Below are 19,881 nucleotides of genomic sequence, written 5' to 3' on the forward strand. Positions count from 1 at the left end.
CAAAATACAATACAGCCATACATAGAAAACCTTAAAAGTCTCCTACAAACCAGGACCTAAATGGTCAACCGTTAACAATATATAGCACTGATGTATAAAAGGCTTATTGACAAAGCAAGGCTACATCTAAATCTAAGGTCAAGTAATGAGCCTTACTGGGCTTACATGATGGGAGGCTGAAGGCAGCTTTTAGGTGTCACAACCTCAGTCAACTACTTCACTGTCTTAGTCATTTCCAGTCTTATTTTGTCACCACTTCCTGTTTAGCTCCCATATCCAGTCAGTCCAGCTTTACTTTCGGCCCTTGTTAACCTCACCTGCACATCATCAGTAATCAGTAGTTCAGTACTTAAGCACCACCTCTCACCCCAGCACCTTGCCAGATTGTCTGCGTTCATTCCATGACCAGCCTTCCAGCGTTGTCGAGTCTCTAGTTCCCGTGCATGACCCGGTTTGGTAATACCTTTTTGATTCTAGCCCAGTCTCTGATAGTCCAGTCTAGTGTGTTTGACCTCTGCCTGTTTTTTGACCACGCCTTGTCGGGTCTTGTTTTTGCCGACCTGTGTATGACCGTTGCCTGCCTGACTACGTTCTTATTAAAACACTCATTTACTCAAGCCTCGCTGTGCATTTGGGTCCTTCCACCATTGTGCCATTGTGACATTAGGGTTGTCTTGTTTAGTAGGTAGTTATGACAGCAAAGACTTGTGTGATGTTGTCATGCCTTTTCGACATTTGAGTTACATGGTAACAAATGAATCAACAATCTAAGAACAGTGTGTGGTAAACGTGAGGACTGTAGTTGTAGAAGGAAGCAGCTCTCAATATAAGAAAACTTTAAGAGTCTTTCTGGTGTAGTCCTTTACTGTAGTGACCCAAGGGGGAGGTTAACTGCTAGCAACAGGTTTGCTAAGCACTATGTGCAAGGCTGCCTGAGTGCATCACAGCTGTCAATCAGGAGAGAGGCGGGTTCACCCTGGACAGGTCAGGACCACGTACCTGAGTAAATCTTCCATCAGCTGTTGTTAAGGACTCACTCAGAAATAAACAGGACTTTATGTACTTGTTCAAAATGTATTTTGCAATAACAGAGTTCCATGTTTAATGTCATGTTTTCTTACCATAACCTCTGAGGGTGGCTCACAGGAAACTGCTCCAGATGTTCTGTGTGAAAAGGGGAACAAATAACCGCTGAGCCAATCCCACGAAAGGGACACAGTCTGTCAGTTTGTTGTGTTTATTGAAAACTCATTTTATTACAATCATTATCAGTCAATATACTGTACACGATCAGTTCAGCTCTGAGCTGGTGACTTTTCAGAGTGCCATTAGAAAACAAGGAGCTTTGATTTCATTCTATTACTTGTAGATATGATCAATAACAAGTGATGAGTAAATCTGTTGCTTAAACAAGCATGAGATGAAAAACGCGAAACAACAAAGCAGAGTAATAAACTTTCCTATAATTGTAATGTTATATTTGCCCAGTTTTGAGCTATATGGTAAATAATTTGTATTTATACAGCACATTAACCACAGTTCCAGGATTCAAAGCTCTTTACACTACACTACATATGGACCATGGTGAGGGCCCAAACCCCTAACCTTGCAGGTAGAAGACGACCTCCCTACCGACTGCACTACAACCACTCCCCATATACAGTATCTACTACAACATTCACTTATAACACTGGCTCTTATTTGTACAAAACTACAATTCAAGGTGAACTTTACAGTGAAATGAATGTGTCATCCATCATGGATTCAGCTGTAATCAGCCCCAGGTTCAACTGCTGCTACATTCTTTTCACTTTCTTGGCTTTGTCTTTATGTGGACACATTCTCTCTCTTAACACGTAACTACTATGACTGGATGCATCTAGACATGAAGGAGCAAAATAATACTTCATGACAATAGAAGTGTAGAAAGAAGATAGTAAAGTGTAAAAGAAAAAAAAAGTTTGGGAACCAAGATGATGTGTGTGTGTGTGTGTGTGTGTGTGTGTGTGTGTGTGTGTGTGTGTGTGTGTGTGTGTGTGTGTGTGTGTGTGTGTGTGTGTGTGTGTGTGTGTGTGTGTGACACACTAATTCTCATAAAGTGAGATGGGCGTCTTCTGTGACGTGGTCCTGGTGCTCTGGCTGCTCACGCTGATGTGTTTCTTCAGACAGGGAATCTTCTTCGCCACCAGCCTCATAAAGTGACTTTGGAATTTCTTGCCCACAAAGGTGTAAAACACAGGACTGATGCAACAGTACAGATAGGCCACGTTCCGGCTCACATACAAAGCAAAGTCCAGAGGGTCCAAGTCTTCGCACGGCGTGTCCTCCGTCCTGGAGGACTGCATGGCTCGCAGCAGGATGACGATGTTGTAAGGTGTCCAGCAGGCGAAGAAGGTGAAGATGATGACGAATATGAGCTTGATGCTGCGGCACTTCTCCTTCATGCGTGTGGACATGATGCGAACGGTGATGCTGATGTAGCAGTACATCACCATGAATAGCGGCAGGAGGAAGAAGAGCAGGAACTGCTGGTAGTAGCTGACCAGACGCCAGTGCTGCAAGGTGCTCTTGGAGTACCCTGACTCCTCACACACCCAGCCGGTGTACGGCGCCTTCCATACATTTTGGAAAATCAGCTCCTTCACACTGGCCACGACACTGACGCACCACACCACCACGGATGCAACGATGGCATAGCCCTTTTTCCTGCTCCTGGCAGCAGTCACCGCATGCACCACCGCCAGGTACCGGTCGAACGTCATGAGGGTGAGGAAGAGGATGGAGCTGTAGAAGCCGATGAAGTAGGCGCTGCTGACCAGCTTACACATAACTGAGCCAAAAATCCACTCGGACAGGTGGTAAGTGGCCCAGAAGGGGAGACTGGAGGCAAAGAGAATGTTGGACAGAACCAGATTCAGAAGGAAGATGTTGGTCACTGTGTTGAGCTTCTCAAATTTGTAGATTATGAACAGCACAAGTCCGTTGCCAAGGTAACTGAGCAGGAAGTTGACATAATAGAAAACTGGGATGAACTTGGCACCAAACTCATTCACTGAGAACTTTGAGCAGAGCTTGGCAGGTCCACTGACCACATTGGTTGAGTCAGTGGTATCATCAGTGTAGTTGAGGAACAACAGGAGGTCTCTGTAATAGGCTTCTTCATCACTCATGGCTGGAGAAACATCAGACAGAAGCATTAGTCTGAATAGTGGTAGAAAGAAGTGGTAAAGAGAGTGGTAAAGAATAGACACTTTACTACAAAGCCCTGACAGTAACTCGATTAAAAGAGTGTGTACGAAAGCCTTTTGAAATAACTCAGTGATTCACACGTTGTCGTTAGTCTGTCAAAAGAGAGAACAGAATTTGCTGAGTGTACAAGTCAGAAAGGCCGATTCTGTCCTTCCCAGAAATGACTCACTCTAAGCTCACGGCCTTAAGGTCTTCAGCTCAATGTCAGTGGAGAAAACACACTGGGTCCTACAGCGCTTCACTACTGAACGTCTGTTGCCATGGCTACATAACTAAACACAAGATTACCATAGTTACGACAACAGCCTAATAACAGATCACAACACTGAAGCTTGTTGTGGGACCAACACTTTACTCCCTGTGTTGACTTGCAACTTGTTAATGTCACACACTGTGCCTGAACGTGACTTGTGGTGGTTCAGGCGTGTGGACAGGACCAGCACTGGGCATCAGCTACCAGCTGCTACTGCTGCATCTACTTCCAGCTTCTAGCTTCTTGTTATCATTATGCAGCATTCGTATTACTGTATGTTTGACTTAACACGCAGTGGTGCAACAGCTTTTTCTTGGTATTGACCAATACTGTGAGATCTCAAGCAATAAAATAAGGTGGCAGTGATGAAATCTTTCTGCTGGTCACATCCCGATACGGACAGACTTTTAGGAAGTCAGCCGTAAAGTCAAGAAGATATAGAAACAGGAAGTAGTAAACTCTCCTCAGATCTGCTTTCAGTGATCAGACATCTCTCAGAAAGCTGCACTTTCATATCGTCTCTGATATAATTACAGTATTAATCACAGGGGTCGTTTCTGTGCATTTTCCTTTTTTACTGTACATCTACTGTTGCAACGTTTTATTATCACAGATTATACACAGCCCCACAGATTCACACTTCATTTCAGGTTTTCTTAAAAGGATTCAGATGCATTTCACTATAATTGTGTGTGGAAGAAGCACTGTGACTCATTCCATTTTTCTTGAGCCACTGATACTAAAGCTTTGGTGTACTGAAAACGTCTCTATGCTCATGGGTTTTTACAAAAAGTGTTATTGTATTAATGATGTGATAATTAATGCACTGATGTATTCAATTAGTTTATGTCAATAAACCAATCCAATCCCCTTATATTAATGTGCACAAAGACATTTTCAAATACAGTACAAAATAAATCTTATACCTTCAATTACAAGAATGCAAAAAATACGATAAAAAAGCATAACAAAAAAGTTATAATTGTACATCTTGTGCATATTTATTTTAAGAAACAGAAAAGCATGAACTGCACGAGATGATGAACAGAAAAACATAACAAACACAAACAAATAAAATAACAAGCTGGAACTCACCGACGGCTTGTTAGGACGCAGCTGCAGGACGAAAAGGAAGCAGAGTGAGCGCAGCTGACGGAGCTCGAGTATTTTAAACAAAGCCCCCGTCTGTGTGTTCGGTTTCACAATCACTTCAATCAACTCTGAACCTGACAGTAACTGATCAAATGAATAAATATGGAACAATTAAGACGTTTTTTAAAGCTTTTAATTAACCCTTTTCTTAACATTGTGACATTTTCATACTGTACCTGTTATTTTGTTAAAGAACAGAGAAAGATCTCAGTCATTAGGTTTCAGTTAAGTTACTATTGATACTACTCAGATGAGATCAAGCAGTTTCTAGGGGATGACGTTAATGGAGCATTAATTGCAAAGTTGTTATGATGTTTATTGCATGAAAAAAATAATCAGTCAGGGAATAAAATGAAAGGTGGTTTGGTAACTGATTAAAGGTACGTTTGAAGGCTGTCACTCATGAATCAATGCACCTTGTCTGGTTTCATCAGGAAGTGTCTGTGCAGAGGGTTGATTCGAATGAAGCTGTTTTTAAACTTCATTTATAATTTAAGTGAATCCCTTTTAGACCAACCAAAGTTAAAGTGATTAAACTGTGCTGGACCACAAAACTATGATTATCAACACAAAGCACCTAACACAGTTCAGTTCCTGTCACATAAAGGGTGTGTGTGTGTGCACGCATGTGTGTGTGTGTGTGGGGGGGGGCATATATGTTTAAAAGGAAATGAGTTGATGTTTAACACCTTTTATCACAGATGTCATCATTTCCCGGAAAGACAGAGAGTTGAGAATACAAAAATATTTGCCTTGGATGTGGCATGTTTTCAACACTGTTGTGTCAGTTCTCTGTGTGTCTGCTGGTTTTTAGAAAAGCCACCAATGCTGATGGCAAACATACTAAGTAGAAGTAGGAGCTCTGAAATGAATGTGCTGATTTGGCTGTGCATACTATTTATTTCTATAAAACCAATTCACAAATAATTAATGGGCCATGGTTCTCGATTGAAGAAAGGTAGTTTAGTTTGTTAGAGAACAGCTCTTGCACTGAGTGGAGCAGTTCAAGTATATTGGGTTCTTGTTCACTAGAGGGAAGGAAGGAACTTGAAAATAACACCTATGGGTCATGACCGAAAGAGCAAGATCGCTGATGCAACGGCCGAAATGAGCTTCCTCCGCAGGGTGGCTGTCGCTTCCTTAGAGATAGGTGAGGAGCTCTGTGACGCGGGAGGAGCTCGGAGTCCCTGCTCCTCCACATCAGGAGGAGCCAGCTGAGGTGACTCAGACATCTGTTCCTGATGCCTCGTGGACGTCTTCCTACGGAGGTGTTCCAGGCATGTCCCACTGATAGGAGGCCCCGGGGGACCAAGGACACGCTGGAGAGACTATGTCTCTCGGCTGGCCTGGAAACGCCTTGGGGTCACAGCAGAAGAGCTGGAGGAAGTGTTAGGGGAGAGGGAAGTCTGGAGTTCCTTGCTTAGACTGCTGCAAATGGATGGATGGATGTATATATGGATAAATATAAATGATGTAAATGTGGACATTTATTTAAAGATAGAAATATTTTCTTAACATTTAATTATATTTTGGCATCTCTGACTAGAAGGAAAGTTTTAAGTGTGGTCTTAAAGGTGGGTTGGTTCCACAGAGGAGCTTGGCAGCTACACGCTCTGCCTCCAATTCTTCAGGTAGAACCTGTAGAACCACCCGTAGACCAGTTCTGAGAGAGAAGATAAGGAGCTGTGAGGTCTACAAGACAAGATGGAGCTGAGAGAAGTGAGGAGATGCAGAGAAGTGAATGAAGGAGAAATGTGATCTCTGTTCCTGAGTCCAGTGGCTGCAGCTTGCAGAGAGTCATTGGATAAAGTGTGTGTAGGGAGTTACAGTCGTCCAGCCTGGATGGAGCTAATGATGGGGTCATGGTTCAGCATCACTCTGACAAATGAGGCTCCTAATTCTAGCAATGTTCCCATGATACGTAGGTAGATAGGTGCTTCTAGAGATTTAATATACAGTCAGGACCATAAATATTTGGACAGAGAAACATTTTTTCAAATTTTGTTTCTGTACATTACCACAGTGAATTTTAAATGAAACAACTCAGATGCCATTGAAGTGCAGACTCTCAGCTTTAATGCCATGGGTTGAACAAAAAGATTGCATAAAAATGTGAAAAACTAAAGCATTTATTAAACACAATCCCTTCATTTCATGGGCTCGTAAGTAATTGGACAATTGACTTCCATGCTATTGCATGGGCAGGTGTGGACAATTCCCTTGTTATGTCATTATGAGTGAAGCAGATAAAAGACCTGGAGTTGATTAGAGGACTCGTGTTTGCATTTTGAAGATTTTGCTGTGAACAGACAACATGCGGTCAAAGGAGCTCTCCATGCAGGTGAAACGAGCCATCATTAAGCTGAGAAAACAGAAAAAAAACATGGGAGAAATTGCTACAGTATTAGGAGTGGCAAAATCAACAGTGTGGTACATTCTGAGAAAGAAAGAAAGCACTGGTGAACTTAGCAAGGCAAAAAGACCTGGACGTCCACGGAAGACAACAATGGTGGATGATCGCAGAATCATTTCCATGGTGAAGAGGAACCCATTCACAACAGCCAACCAAGTGAACAACACTCTCCAGGAGGTAGGCGTATCAATATCCAAGTCTACCATAAAGAGAAGACTGCATGAAAGTAGATACAGAGGGTACACTGCAAGGTGCAAGCCACTCATAAGCCTCAAGAATAGGAAGGCCAGATTGGACTTTGCTAGAAAGCATCTAAAAAAGCCAGCACACTTCTGGAAAAACATTCTTTGGACAGATGAAACCAAAATCAACCTCTACCAGAATGATGGCAAGAGAAAAGTATGGAGAAGGCATGGAGAAGCTCATGATCCAAAGCACACTACATCATCAGTAAAACACTGTGGAGGCAGTGTGATGGCCTGGGCGTGCATGGCTGCTAGTGGCACTGGGACCCTAGTGTTTATTGATGACGTGACACAGGACAGAAGCAGCCGAATGAATTCTGAGGTGTTCAGAGACATACTGTCTGCGCAGATCCAGGTGAATGCAGTCAAACTGATTGGGCGGTGTTTCATAATACAGATGGACAACGACCCAAAACATACAGCCAAAAGCAACTCAGGAGTTTATTAAGTCAGTCAGTCACCTGATCTTAACCCAATTGAGCATGCATTTCACTTGTTGAAGACTAAACTGCAGACAGAAAGGCCCACAAACAAACAACAACTGAAAGCCGCTGCAGTAAAGGCCTGGCAGAGCATTCAGAAGAAGAAAACCCAGCATCTCGTGATGTCCATGAGTTTAAGACTTCAGGCTGTCATTGCCAACAAAGGGTTTTCAACCAAATATTAGTAATGACCATTTTATTTTCAGTTATTTCATTTGTCCAATTACTTACGAGCCCATGAAATGAAGGAATTGTGTTTAATAAATGCTTTAGTTTTTCACAGTTTTATGCACTCTTTTTGTTCAACCCATGGAATTAAAGCTGAAAGTCTGCACTTCAATGGCATCTGAGTTGTTTCATTTAAAATTCACTGTGGTAATGTACAGATACAAAATTAGAAGAAATGTGTCTCTGTCCAAATATTTATGGTCCTGACTGTATGATGTCAAAGATGACACCACTAAAGCCACATGATGTCATCTAGTAACAATGTCATCTGTCTCTGAGGTTTCTTGTCTACTTCACTCAAATGACACATTCATGATGTGATGTGGTTCACACAAGACATGAAAGGTGTTTGTGACTGACCATTTAAATTGTTCAGGTTAAAGACAATACCATGACTGACTGTTGGAGAAACGCCTTTTATCATGTCTCCATAAAACAAACTAAAACCTAGGGGTACAGGATATGTAAGAGGAAACATTCTCCCTCCTGAAACCACAGGAAACCACAAGCCCACGACACGACCCTGTGACAAAATACTTGTGTCAAGCGCTTCTTACAGGTTTTTTTAGATAGATAGATCTCAGCGTTCCAGGTGATTATTGATGCAAAAGAAGCTGCACAAATGTCAACCACACGGAAAATTCAAGAGAATGTTACTAAAACAGTTTCACTTTTATTACCCGTTTCATTTATTTTCCGTTATGTTCCATCCATCTTCTGCTGCTGTTAATATTAAACTGTGATGTTAACACCAGATCGTGTTGCTTTTCATGCGTTATCAGTCACACTTCTAATGTTCCTATGAAATGTCTGGGGAATCATTTATGAATCATGGAGCTCTTTATTTAATATGGTCACACATGTGCTTTGGTAAGTGCACTTCCTCTCCATCTGTACAGGAAGATTGAAGTTGAGATACAGCAGGTTAGTGAAACCACAGCTTTTTTTTGCACAGAAACGTGTCCCTTTGTGTAAACGATGCTGAAGTTAAAGAATTGGCACTTTGCTGATGTTGGCCAGTTCCACCTTGACTCAGAACCTGCTGGGACACAACAGAGTCCCCTACATTGACATTAATGTTTAGTACAGCCTTTTAGGGCCAGTGACCCGGGTCCAGCTCCTGGAAGTCCTCTGTCTGGATCTGTGCTGGAGCTGGTTCAGGAGTCTGGAGCAGGTCCACAGTCTGTCCTTCCCAAAACTGCAGAACTGCCTGCCTCAAACTCCACCTTCAGGGCCGAGCAAGGCCGGGTCAGGACCGGTGCACGCGCAGAGGACGGGAAACAGACATGACAGAAAAGCAGAAGGAATACAAGACAAATACATGAATAACTAACTGATACTGTACGTGCCCGGCACAATTACCGTACTGTCAGTTAGTGACCACACTGGACACAGATTTGTGTGTTTATATATGTAGCATCATTTGTGTAGAGCAGGAGGCACTGACCTGTCGGTGATGGGATCTCGAACTGAAGAGGTATACAAATAACCACCGGCTTTGGAGCCTCGCACAGGGATCTTCATCTGAAAATTAAAACACACAGTCAGTGTTTACATGAAGCAGCACAGTTAACTAAACCACTTGTTTCCTTGATTGATCATTTCAGAGTACGGAAACTAAGAATAGGCTGAAATTAAAATTATTTTATTTGAATAAGACACTGTCAAAGCAAAACACATGAAATTTAAGCTCTGAATGAAGTGGCTTCAATTTAATTAAAGCATGTACGTATCCACACTAATATAAATGAGTGTTGTCCCTTACTCTGAAGAAATACAAAGGTTCAACTAAGGCCACAGGATGTGGAGTCAATTCTAGCTTTTTTCAGTGCCAAACCCACAGCTGTGGTGTGGTTTCTGGTACCTGTGCCGTGTACTGATCAATATGGTTGTGTCTGTCAGTCAGACGGATGTTAGAGACTCTTAAAGGCGGGGCTCCGAGGGTTTCCATGGCAACTGGACACTCTTCCAGCTTCTGCAGAGCCAGTCTGTGGTAGTCAGACTGGGCAAATTTCTCTAATCGGACAAAAACAGATTAATACAAAAGGGTCCATTTGATATGTAATTTACAGAAGATGACAGGTACAACAGCTCCAGACAGACTTGATACAGTTTTCTGACAACAACAATCTACAGACACAGCTAAAGGTTGCAACCAACGGCAGGATGAGATGAGCAAACAGAATGTGATGTCCATGTTCACTGCACTCACACGCAGCCTGACCAGTAGTGTGGTACTGTAAACCGGAAGGGAACTATGTACTATGTATAGTTGATGGAGGGCGCAAAGGTGTGGGGGCCCCACAGGGGACTGTACTGGCCCCCTTCCTCTTCACCCTCTACACGTCAGACTTCAGACACAACACGGACAGCTGTGTTCTGCAGAGATTCTCTGATGACTCTGCGATCGTCAGACTGATCACCGATGATGACGATGCAGAGTACAGAGGACTCACTCAGAACTTTGTGGACTGGTGCCGGCGGAACCACCTCCTGATCAATGCAGGGAAAACGAAGGAGATGGTGGTGGATTTCCGCAGACAGCAGCCTGCTGTCATACCACCAATGCACATCCAGGGAAGGGACATTGAGAGAGTGGACTCTTACAAGTACCTGGGAGTGCATCTGAACAATAAACTGGACTGGACTCATAACACGGATGCACTCTACAGGAAGGGTCAGAGCAGACTCTACCTGCTGAGGAGACTGCGGTCTTTTGGAGTGAGGGACCGCTCCTGAAGACCTTCTATGACTCTGTGGTGGCATCAGCCATCCTGTACGTGTGGTCTGCTGAAGCAGCATCACAGTGAGGGACAGGAAGAGACTGGACAGGATCATCAACAAGTCCAGCTTTGTCCTGGGCTGCACTCTGGACACAGTGCAGGAGGTGGGTGAGAGAAGGGTCCTGGCTAAACTGACATCCATCATGGACCAGGTCTCTCACCCACTGGAGGACTCACTGTCTGCTCTGGAGCAGCTTCAGTAGCAGACTGATCCACCCTCGCTGTGTGAAGGAGAGATATCGTAGATCCTTCCTACCTGCTGCTGTCAGACTGTACAATCAGAACTATTGACCACGTCCCACTACAGTCACTCACCCACTGCATCAGTGGTTTATATAGCAACCTGCTCTGCACAGTATTTGTGTAAATCTGTGAACAATCATGTATATTGTTACCGGTACAAATCTTATACCCATTACTGTGCAATAACCCTGCAATGACCTCATACTCACTCCAACTGTTCTGTACTGCTTTGTACTGTGCCAACACAAACTGTTCTGTAGCTGTATTCTCGATTATCTGTACTGCTGTTGTGAGAAGTAATTTTCCCACTGCGGGACCATTAAAGGTTTTCTTATCTTAACTTATCTTATCTTAAAGTCATCATATGGCCTAGTGCGCCACATTACAGGAGTCGTCTACTCACTCTGCATCAGGTAGTACATGGTGCCGACCCCTGCGCCAGTCAGCAGGGTGGTGAAGACGGCCAGCTGCTGCAGGTGCCTAGTGGAAACCGTCATGTCAGGACAGGAGGCCGATGTGCACGATCAGCGCTCTCTGGCTGTGAAACAGGCCAAACACACACAGGACGTCTATACGTTTGGGCACTGTTGTCCACAGTAGCAGAGAATAAGCGTAAGAGAGAAAAGGGAGAAAGCCTGTAAAGAACCAGTGTAAAACAAATGTAGCTAAACACTTCAAATGAAACTAAACGTGAAAGCGTGCTCACCTTGTTTACGCCGGAAGGACGCTAAACTCCGCGCACATCCGTAAACGTAATTTGCGTCATCGGCCAATTGGAAGCGGAGAGGCTTCAATAATACACCAGCATGCACAGTGCCGTCTATAATAGAGTCTATAAAGCTTGATCAAAAAGAAAAATCTATACATTTAGAAAAATAAATAATTGAAATGTTTGAACTAGTATACAGAAAAATACAAACACATACATATTAGTATGACAGAGTTCTAAACATCATGGACGTTAATCAATGGAGGGAAACACTGATGTAATAAAAGACAGACAGCTTCTCTTGGTCCTTAATGTTACTGTAACTTTATTTATTAAGCACTTTGAAAACAACTACATTGATCAAAATGTTGTACACATAAAAGCATCAAATGAACAGAAATAAAGAGCACATGGTACAGTAACACAGAACGCTTACACAGTACATTGAAACAAGAGCAGATAATTATAAATAACAGGCTAGTTAATTGAAGACTGATCTTTAGTTTTGTTTCTGTGGATTCTGATTGAGGTCTTTTGTTGATTTCACTGGTCAGTACTTTCTGACTGTTCCCAGGTTTTGTGAGGATCACATAATGAAAACCAAGGAGAATCTGTGTGTCATCATTTTAACCTGATGCCATTGGGCTTTGGCCTCGTTCATTTTAATACACTTATATATATAATACACATATAAGAAACTTATTTTAAGAGGACCAAACCTCAATAAACACATGAATAAATATATAGCAGAATTCTCACTTTACCAATTCAATAAGACTGTGTGGGCTGGACTGCAGAAGGGCGGTTTTCATTTGCATTATCTGTGTTCCACAGCTTAGAGACTAAGGAAGGGCTTTACTTGGTAGGCGCGTGCAACAATTTAACATGTGCAATTTGTGGCTTTCGTGAGTGACTGGTGAAAGGCTCTCGAGACGTCCCCGCCCCTCTCGTGTAGCCGGCTGTTTCGTTCTGTTCAGCGAGCGCCCCTTACGTGAAGCGCTGACTGACGTTCTATTCCAGGCTAAACTGGCAGGTTGTGTGTTGTGTAACCCAGTGCCTTGCTCGTCCTCACCGTGGCGGGGTCTCGCTTTTTGGAGGCGTATTGAAGCAGGTAAGCGGACGGGCCACTCGTTGTTAAGGCTAAAGTTAGCTTAGCACTGTTTACACCACGAACTGCTCCGCTCGCGCCCACTCACGTGCGGGTACATGCCGGTTGTCGTTCGGTCTCCATCTCCGTCGATCAGTGTCCGGGTTTAAAACACTCGCAAAACGTGTGCGGCGCTTGAGAAGCATCGTAATAAACTGCATTTGAAGTGCATTTGAAACTGCACCTGAAACCTCCCTCCTGTTGTATTGTTCCTTACTCTGACCGTTGATCACCTGCGTTTACACCAAAGCACAGTTGCGACGAAAAACCTAAAACGATCCATTTTCATTGCAGCCTGATTACGAGCCTTTGCCCTAGAAAGTTACAGAATAAAATAGAAGATATAAAATACACAGTTTAGTACCTTGATATACAAATAGAGGAATACTAATAAAATAAATAACTTCAGTAAGTGTTGTCTCAATAACAGACCAACTTGGTTCCTTTTCAAAGCTAGAACCAATAGTCTGACGGGTAAATCCATTCTAAACGTGTGTCTATACGTGTGCGTTGTGATAAATGACATTTACACGCTTCATAATCTTAATAATGTCTTTTATGAGTCTAGACACTTGTTGGATGTTGGGTTGATTCACGTGATTGTATAGATTTGATCACCAATTTAATTCTGCTTTATAATGTTTTATTGCACCAACAAATGCCTACAGTACTTCAGTAATACAGGTGTTTCTCTGTTCAACATATTCTCACAAAGCACGCAATGCAAAGAAGGAATAAATTAACAAACCTCATCAACATGTAACTGTACAAAAACAACACTAAAAGCAGCTCTTTCCATTTCAGGAACAGAAAATCCAGTGATTAGTTGAGTAACATCAAATAAGTTGGAACCATTTACACCAACACACAGAAAGCCTGAGATGGAAAAGCCTTTGTTTGCTCACTCACCATTCATGATGGTAATGGTTTTAATACAACAGATGCAGTAAATCCCCTGCCTCTCCATCAGAATGTTCGGGGCGGTGGTGGTCGGGCTCGGCTCGGCAGGCCTGGTGAGAATTAGAGACCTGGTGGCTCCGCAGGCGGCCAGTCCTGCAGAGAAGCTCGCTGCCAAAGGATTCACGTCCAGGTAATACACGTCCTCGTTTCCTCTGTTAGTGTTACAGTTTTTATTAGTTGCTTTGACTAACTTGGTTAACTAGGTTCCACTTATTTTCATCATTACTATTCCAGGAGACCATGTGTTATGACTGATTGGACATGTTCATTTGCTTGGTTGTGAAGTTGTATTGCTTGAAGGGAAAATGAGTTTACAAAATGAGTAAATGAGTTAGAGCCTTTAGCAAACAAAGTGTGACATTATGACATTTGAGCCGCTGTTGAGACCTGCGTGTGAACAGTTAAGAGAATGTGTTGTTTTATTGGAGAGCTGCGTCAAAGCGACCGATTAAAAACTGTAATGTGTGTGTGTGTTTGTGTGTCGTCTCTCTTTAGGTGGATCACCCTCCTCTATCTCACTCTGTTCTCACCTCATTCACACTAATGTGTTTCCTTCACTCATCCACACTGTGTTTCCATGAGCTCCATCCTCAGCATCCTTCTGCCCATGATTGACCCTGTCCTTGAGTGGAAAGCACATCTCTGATTCTAGGACAGCTTACATTGCTGTCTCTGGATGCTGAAGCCAGAGCTAATGTCCACTCTTACTGTACTTCATGCAAGTGTGATGACATCGTACGTGATGCAACTAGATTCAATCGTGGCCATTTGCTGCATGTTTTGTCACCAGGAGAAGTCTGGGTGCTCAGCAGGGGGTGCCTCAGATCTCTGTGGAGGAAGCTGTTGGCAGAGAGGACATCCATGTGGCGTTCATCTGCACTGAGAATGTGTCACACGAGGACAGTGTCAGGTAATATGTGCACAGGAGACAGTTAAAGTGCCCACTTGTACTGAGACTCGCATGTAGTGTATGGATGAGTGTCACAGAACAGAAGGCTGATAGACATTTTCACATCTGATGCAGCTGCATAAGTTTCCTCACACTTACAGCCTTTGACCTCACCCCTCCTGCCTCCTTAGAACCTTTCTGCAGGCAGGAAAGCATGTTTGTGTGGAGTATCCGATGACCATGAGCTACCAAGCGGCTGTGGAGCTCTGGGACCTGGCTCAGAGAAAAGGTAAGCGGGTCAGCACCAGCACAGGTGGTCGAGGAGCTCAGCACTAGAACGTCACTGTGAGTGTGTTTGTGCACCAGGGCTGACTCTCCACGAGGAGCACATTGAACTACTCACAGAGGACTACAAGCAACTCAAGAGGGAGACCGAGGGAAAGGCTCTGGAGCTTGGCAGCTAAACGCTCTGCCTCCAATTCTTCAGGTAGAACCTGTAGAACCACCAGTAGACCAGTTCTGAGAGAGAAGATAAGGAGCTGTGAGGTCTGTAAGACAAGATGGAGCTGAGAGAAGTGAGGAGATGCAGAGAAGTGAATGAAGGAGAAATGTGATCTCTGTTCCTGAGTCCAGTCAGACTGTGGCTGCAGCATTCTAAAGAGTCATTGGATGAACTGTTTGTAGGGAGTTACAGTCGTCCAGCCTGGATGGAGCTAATGATGGGGTCATGGTTCAGCATCACTCTGACAAATGAGGCTCCTAATTCTAGCAATGTTCCCATGATACGTAGGTAGATAGGTGCTTCTAGAGATTTAATATATGATGTCAAAGATGACACCACTAAAGCCACATGATGTCATCTAGTAACAATCTTATCTGTCTGAGGTTTCTATTCTACTTCACTCAAATGACACATTCATGATGTGATGTGGTTCACACAAGACATGAAAGGTGTTTGTGACTGACCATTTAAATTGTTCAGGTTAAAGACAATACCATTACTGACTGTTGGAGAAACGCCTTTTATCATGTCTCCATAAAACAAACTAAAACCTAGGGGTACAGGATATGTAAGAGGAAATATTCTCCCTCCTGAAACCACAGGAAACCACAAGCCCACGACACGACCCTGTGACAAAATACTTGTGTCAAGCGCTTCTTACAGGTTTTATTTAGATAGATAGATCTCAGCGTTCCAGGTGATTATTGATGCAAAAGAAGCTGCACAAATGTCAACCACACGGAAAATTCAAGAGAATGTTACTAACACAGTTTCACTTTTATTACCTGTTTCATTTATTTTCCATTATGTTCCATCCATCTTCTGCTGCTGTTAATATTAAACTGTGATGTTAACACCAGATCGTGTTGCTTTTCATGCGTTATCAGTCACACTTCTAATGTTCCTATGAAATGTCTGGGGAATCATTTATGAATCACTTGTGAAAGTGCACTTCCTCTCCATCTGTACAGGAAGATTGAAGTTGAGATACAGCAGGTTAGTGAAACCACAGCTTTTATTCTGCACAGAAACGTGTCCCTTTGTGTAAACGATGCTGAAGTTAAAGAATTGGCACTTTGCTGATGTTGGCCAGTTCCACCTCGACTCAGAACCTGCTGGGACACAACAGAGTCCCCTACGTTGACATTAATGTTTAGTACAGCCTTTTAGGGCCAGTGACCCGGGTCCAGCTCCTGGAAGTCCTCTGTCTGGATCTGTGCTGGAGCTGGTTCAGGAGTTTGGAACAGATCCACAGTCTGTCCTTCCCAAAGCTCTAGAACTGCCTGCCTCAAACTCCACCTTCAGGGCCGAGCAAGGCCGGGTCAGGACCGGTGCACGCGCAGAGGACGGGAAACAGACATGGCAGAAAAGCAGAAGAAATACAAGACAAATACATGAATAACTAACTGATACTGTATGTGCCCGGCACAATTACCGTACTGTAAGTTAGTGACCACACTGGACACAGATTTGTGTGTTTATATATGTAGCATCATTTGTGTAGAGCAGGAGGCACTGACCTGTTGGTGATGGGATCTCGAACTGAAAAGGTACACAAAAAACCTCTGGCTTTGGAGCCTCGCACAGGGATCATCATCTGAAAAGTAAAGCACACAGTCAGTGTTTACATGAAGCAGCACAGTTAACTAAACCACTTGTTTCCTTGATTGATCATTTCAGAGTACGGAAACTAAGAATAGGCTGAAATTAAAATTATTTTATTTGAATAAGACACTGTCAAAGCAAAACACATGAAATTTAAGCTCTGAATGAAGTGGCTTCAATTTAATTAAAGCATGTACGTATCCACACTAATATAAATGAGTGTTGTCCCTTACTCATTACTGAAGAAATACAAAGGTTCAACTAAGGCCCCAGGATGTGGAGTCAATTCTAGCTTTTTTCAGTGCCAAACCCACAGCTGTGGTGTGGTTTCTGGTACCTGCTCCGTGTACTGATCAATAAAGAGTCGTCTGTCAGTCAGACGGATTCTAGAGACTTTTAAAGGCGGGGCTCCGAGGGTTTCCATGGCAACTGGACACTCTTTCAGCTTCTGCAGAGCCAGTCTGTGGCAGTCAGGCTGGGTTAAGTTCTCTAATCGGACAAAAACAGATCGATACAAAAGGGTCCATTTGATATGTAATTTACAGAAGATGACAGGTACAACAGCTCCAGACAGACTTGATACAGTTTTCTGACAATAACAATCTACAGACACAGCTAAAGGTTGCAACCAACGGCAGGATGAGATGAGCAAACAGAATGTGATGTCCATGTTCACTGCACTCACACGCAGCCTGACCAGTAGTGTGGTACTGTAAACCGGAAGGGAACTATGTACTATGTACAGTAGATGGAGGGCGCAAAGGTGTGGGGGCCCCACAGGGGACTGTACTGGCCCCCTTCCTCTTCACCCTCTACACGTCAGACTTCAGACACAACACGGACAGCTGTGTTCTGCAGAGGTTCTCTGATGACTCTGCGATCGTTGGACTGATCACCGATGATGACGATGCAGAGTACAGAGGACTCACTCAGAACTTTGTGGACTGGTGCCAGCGGAACCACCTCCTGATTAATTGAAGGAAAACGAAGGAGATGGTGGTGGAGATGGTGGTAGATTTCCGCAGACAGCAGCCTGCTGTCATCCCACTGATGCACATCCAGGGAAGGGACATTGAGAGAGTGGACTCTTACAAGTACCTGGGTGTGCATCTGAACAATAAACTGGACTGGACTCATAACACGGATGCACTCTACAGGAAGGGTCAGAGCAGACTCTACCTGCTGAGGAGACTGCGGTCTTTTGGAGTGAGGGACCGCTCCTGAAGACCTTCTATGACTCTGTGGTGGCATCAGCCATCCTGTACGTGTGGTCTGCTGAAGCAGCATCACAGTGAGGGACAGGAAAAGACTGGACAGGATCATCAACAAGTCCAGCTCTGTCCTGGGCTGCACTCTGGACACGGTGCAGGTGGGTGAGAGAAGGGTCCTGGCTAAACTGACATCCATCATGGACCAGGACTCTCACCCACTGGAGGACTCACTGTCTGCTCTGGAGCAGCTTCAGTAGCAGACTGATCCACCCTCGCTGTGTGAAGGAGAGATATCGTAGATCCTTCCTACCTGCTGCTGTCAGACTGTACAATCAGAACTATTGACCACGTCCCACTACAGTCACTCACCCACTGCATCAGTGGTTTATATAGCAACCTGCTCTGCACAGTATTTGTGTAAATCTGTGAACAATCATGTATATTGTTACCGGTACAAATCTTATACCCATTACTGTGCAAAAACCCTGCAATGACCTCATACTCACTCCAACTGTTCTGTACTGCTTTGTACTGTGCCAACACAAACTGTTCTGTAGCTGTATTCTCGATTATCTGTACTGCTGTTGTGAGAAGTAATTTTCCCACTGCGGGACCATTAAAGGTTTTCTTATCTTAACTTATCTTATCTTAAAGTCATCATATGGCCTAGTGCGCCACATTACAGGAGTCGTCTACTCACTCTGCATCAGGTAGTACATGGTGCCGACCCCTGCGCCAGTCAGCAGGGTGGTGAAGACGGCGAGCTTCTGCAGATGCCTGGTGGTCATGTCAGGACAGGAGGCCGATGTGCACGATCAGCGCTCTCTGGCTGTGAAACAGGCCAAACACACACAGGACGTCTATACGTTTGGGCACTGTTGTCCACAGTAGCAGAGAATAAGCGTAAGAGAGAAAAGGGAGAAAGCCTGTAAAGAACCAGTGTAAAACAAATGTAGCTAAACACTTCAAATGAAACTAAACGTGAAAGCGTGCTCACCTTGTTTACGCCGGAAGGACGCTAAACTCCGCGCACATCCGTAAACGTAATTTGCGTCATCGGCCAATTGGAAGCGGAGAGGCTTCAATAATACACCAGCACGCACAGTGCCGTCTATAATAGAGTCTATAAAGCTTGATCAAAAAGAAAAATCTATACATTTAGAAAAATAAATAATTGAAATGTTTGAACTAGTATACAGAAAAATACAAACACATACATATTAGTATGACAGAGTTCTAAACATCATGGACGTTAATCAATGGAGGGAAACACTGATGTAATAAAAGACAGACGGCTCCTCTTGGTCCTTAATGTTACTGTAACTTTATTTATTAAGCACTTTGAAAACAACTACATTGATCAAAATGTTGTACACATAAAAGCATCAAATGAACAGAAATAAAGAGCACATGGTACAGTAACACAGAACGCTTACACAGTACATTGAAACAAGAGCAGATAATTATAAATAACAGGCTAGTTAATTGAAGACTGATCTTTAGTTTTGTTTCTGTGGATTCTGATTGAGGTCTTTTGTTGATTTCACTGGTCAGTACTTTCTGACTGTTCCCAGGTTTTGTGAGGATCACATAATGAAAACCAAGGAGAATCTGTGTGTCATCATTTTAACCTGATGCCATTGGGCTTTGGCCTCGTTCATTTTAATACACTTATATATATAATACACATATAAGAAACTTATTTTAAGAGGACCAAACCTCAATAAACACATGAATAAATATATAGCAGAATTCTCACTTTACCAATTCAATAAGACTGTGTGGGCTGGACTGCAGAAGGGCGGTTTTC

At 43.4% G+C, this 19,881-nt stretch overlaps 4 protein-coding genes across 6 annotated transcripts; 1 reads left to right on the forward strand and 3 right to left on the reverse strand.

The window, feature by feature from the left end:
* Window positions 1-1,221: 1,221 nt before the first annotated feature.
* ccr12a (chemokine (C-C motif) receptor 12a) lies at window positions 1,222-6,565 on the reverse strand. The gene is made up of 2 exons (XM_029132784.3): window positions 4,598-6,565; window positions 1,222-3,172 (listed from the first exon to the last, which is right to left on the reverse strand). Exon 2 carries the CDS (start codon window positions 3,168-3,170, stop codon window positions 2,085-2,087), a length of 1,086 nt encoding a protein of 361 aa, XP_028988617.1. The 5' UTR covers window positions 3,171-3,172; window positions 4,598-6,565; the 3' UTR covers window positions 1,222-2,084.
* A 1,164-nt stretch (window positions 6,566-7,729) lies between these two features.
* LOC114845038 (cytochrome c oxidase assembly factor 1 homolog) lies at window positions 7,730-11,843 on the reverse strand. Of its 2 annotated transcripts, none has more exons than XM_029132789.3 (5): window positions 11,755-11,843; window positions 11,452-11,632; window positions 9,887-10,038; window positions 9,470-9,546; window positions 7,730-9,248 (listed from the first exon to the last, which is right to left on the reverse strand). In XM_029132789.3, exons 2-5 carry the CDS (start codon window positions 11,543-11,545, stop codon window positions 9,116-9,118), a joined length of 456 nt encoding a protein of 151 aa, XP_028988622.1. In that variant the 5' UTR covers window positions 11,546-11,632; window positions 11,755-11,843; the 3' UTR covers window positions 7,730-9,115. The 2 variants fall into 2 exon arrangements, with proteins under 2 accessions (XP_028988622.1, XP_055359947.1); XM_055503972.1 differs by having other exon boundaries at window positions 11,452-11,586; window positions 11,755-11,827.
* An 850-nt stretch (window positions 11,844-12,693) lies between these two features.
* On the forward strand, window positions 12,694-16,114 carry LOC114845040 (biliverdin reductase A-like). Of its 2 annotated transcripts, none has more exons than XM_029132793.3 (5): window positions 12,694-12,868; window positions 13,846-13,994; window positions 14,655-14,774; window positions 14,945-15,042; window positions 15,120-16,114. In XM_029132793.3, exons 2-5 carry the CDS (start codon window positions 13,876-13,878, stop codon window positions 15,215-15,217), a joined length of 435 nt encoding a protein of 144 aa, XP_028988626.1. In that variant the 5' UTR covers window positions 12,694-12,868; window positions 13,846-13,875; the 3' UTR covers window positions 15,218-16,114. The 2 variants fall into 2 exon arrangements, with proteins under 2 accessions (XP_028988626.1, XP_028988625.1); XM_029132792.3 differs by having other exon boundaries at window positions 12,697-12,868; window positions 13,875-13,994.
* Window positions 16,115-16,252: 138 nt separating this feature from the next.
* LOC114845039 (cytochrome c oxidase assembly factor 1 homolog) lies at window positions 16,253-19,162 on the reverse strand. The gene is made up of 5 exons (XM_029132791.3): window positions 19,069-19,162; window positions 18,772-18,946; window positions 17,198-17,349; window positions 16,776-16,852; window positions 16,253-16,554 (listed from the first exon to the last, which is right to left on the reverse strand). The coding sequence occupies exons 2-5, from the start codon at window positions 18,857-18,859 to the stop codon at window positions 16,422-16,424; spliced, it is 450 nt and encodes a 149-aa protein (XP_028988624.1). The 5' UTR covers window positions 18,860-18,946; window positions 19,069-19,162; the 3' UTR covers window positions 16,253-16,421.
* Between the last annotated feature and the right edge of the window lie 719 nt (window positions 19,163-19,881).

The sequence above is a fragment of the Betta splendens genome, chromosome 17 (assembly GCF_900634795.4).
Source record: "Betta splendens chromosome 17, fBetSpl5.4, whole genome shotgun sequence".
Lineage (NCBI taxonomy): Eukaryota > Metazoa > Chordata > Actinopteri > Anabantiformes > Osphronemidae > Betta > Betta splendens.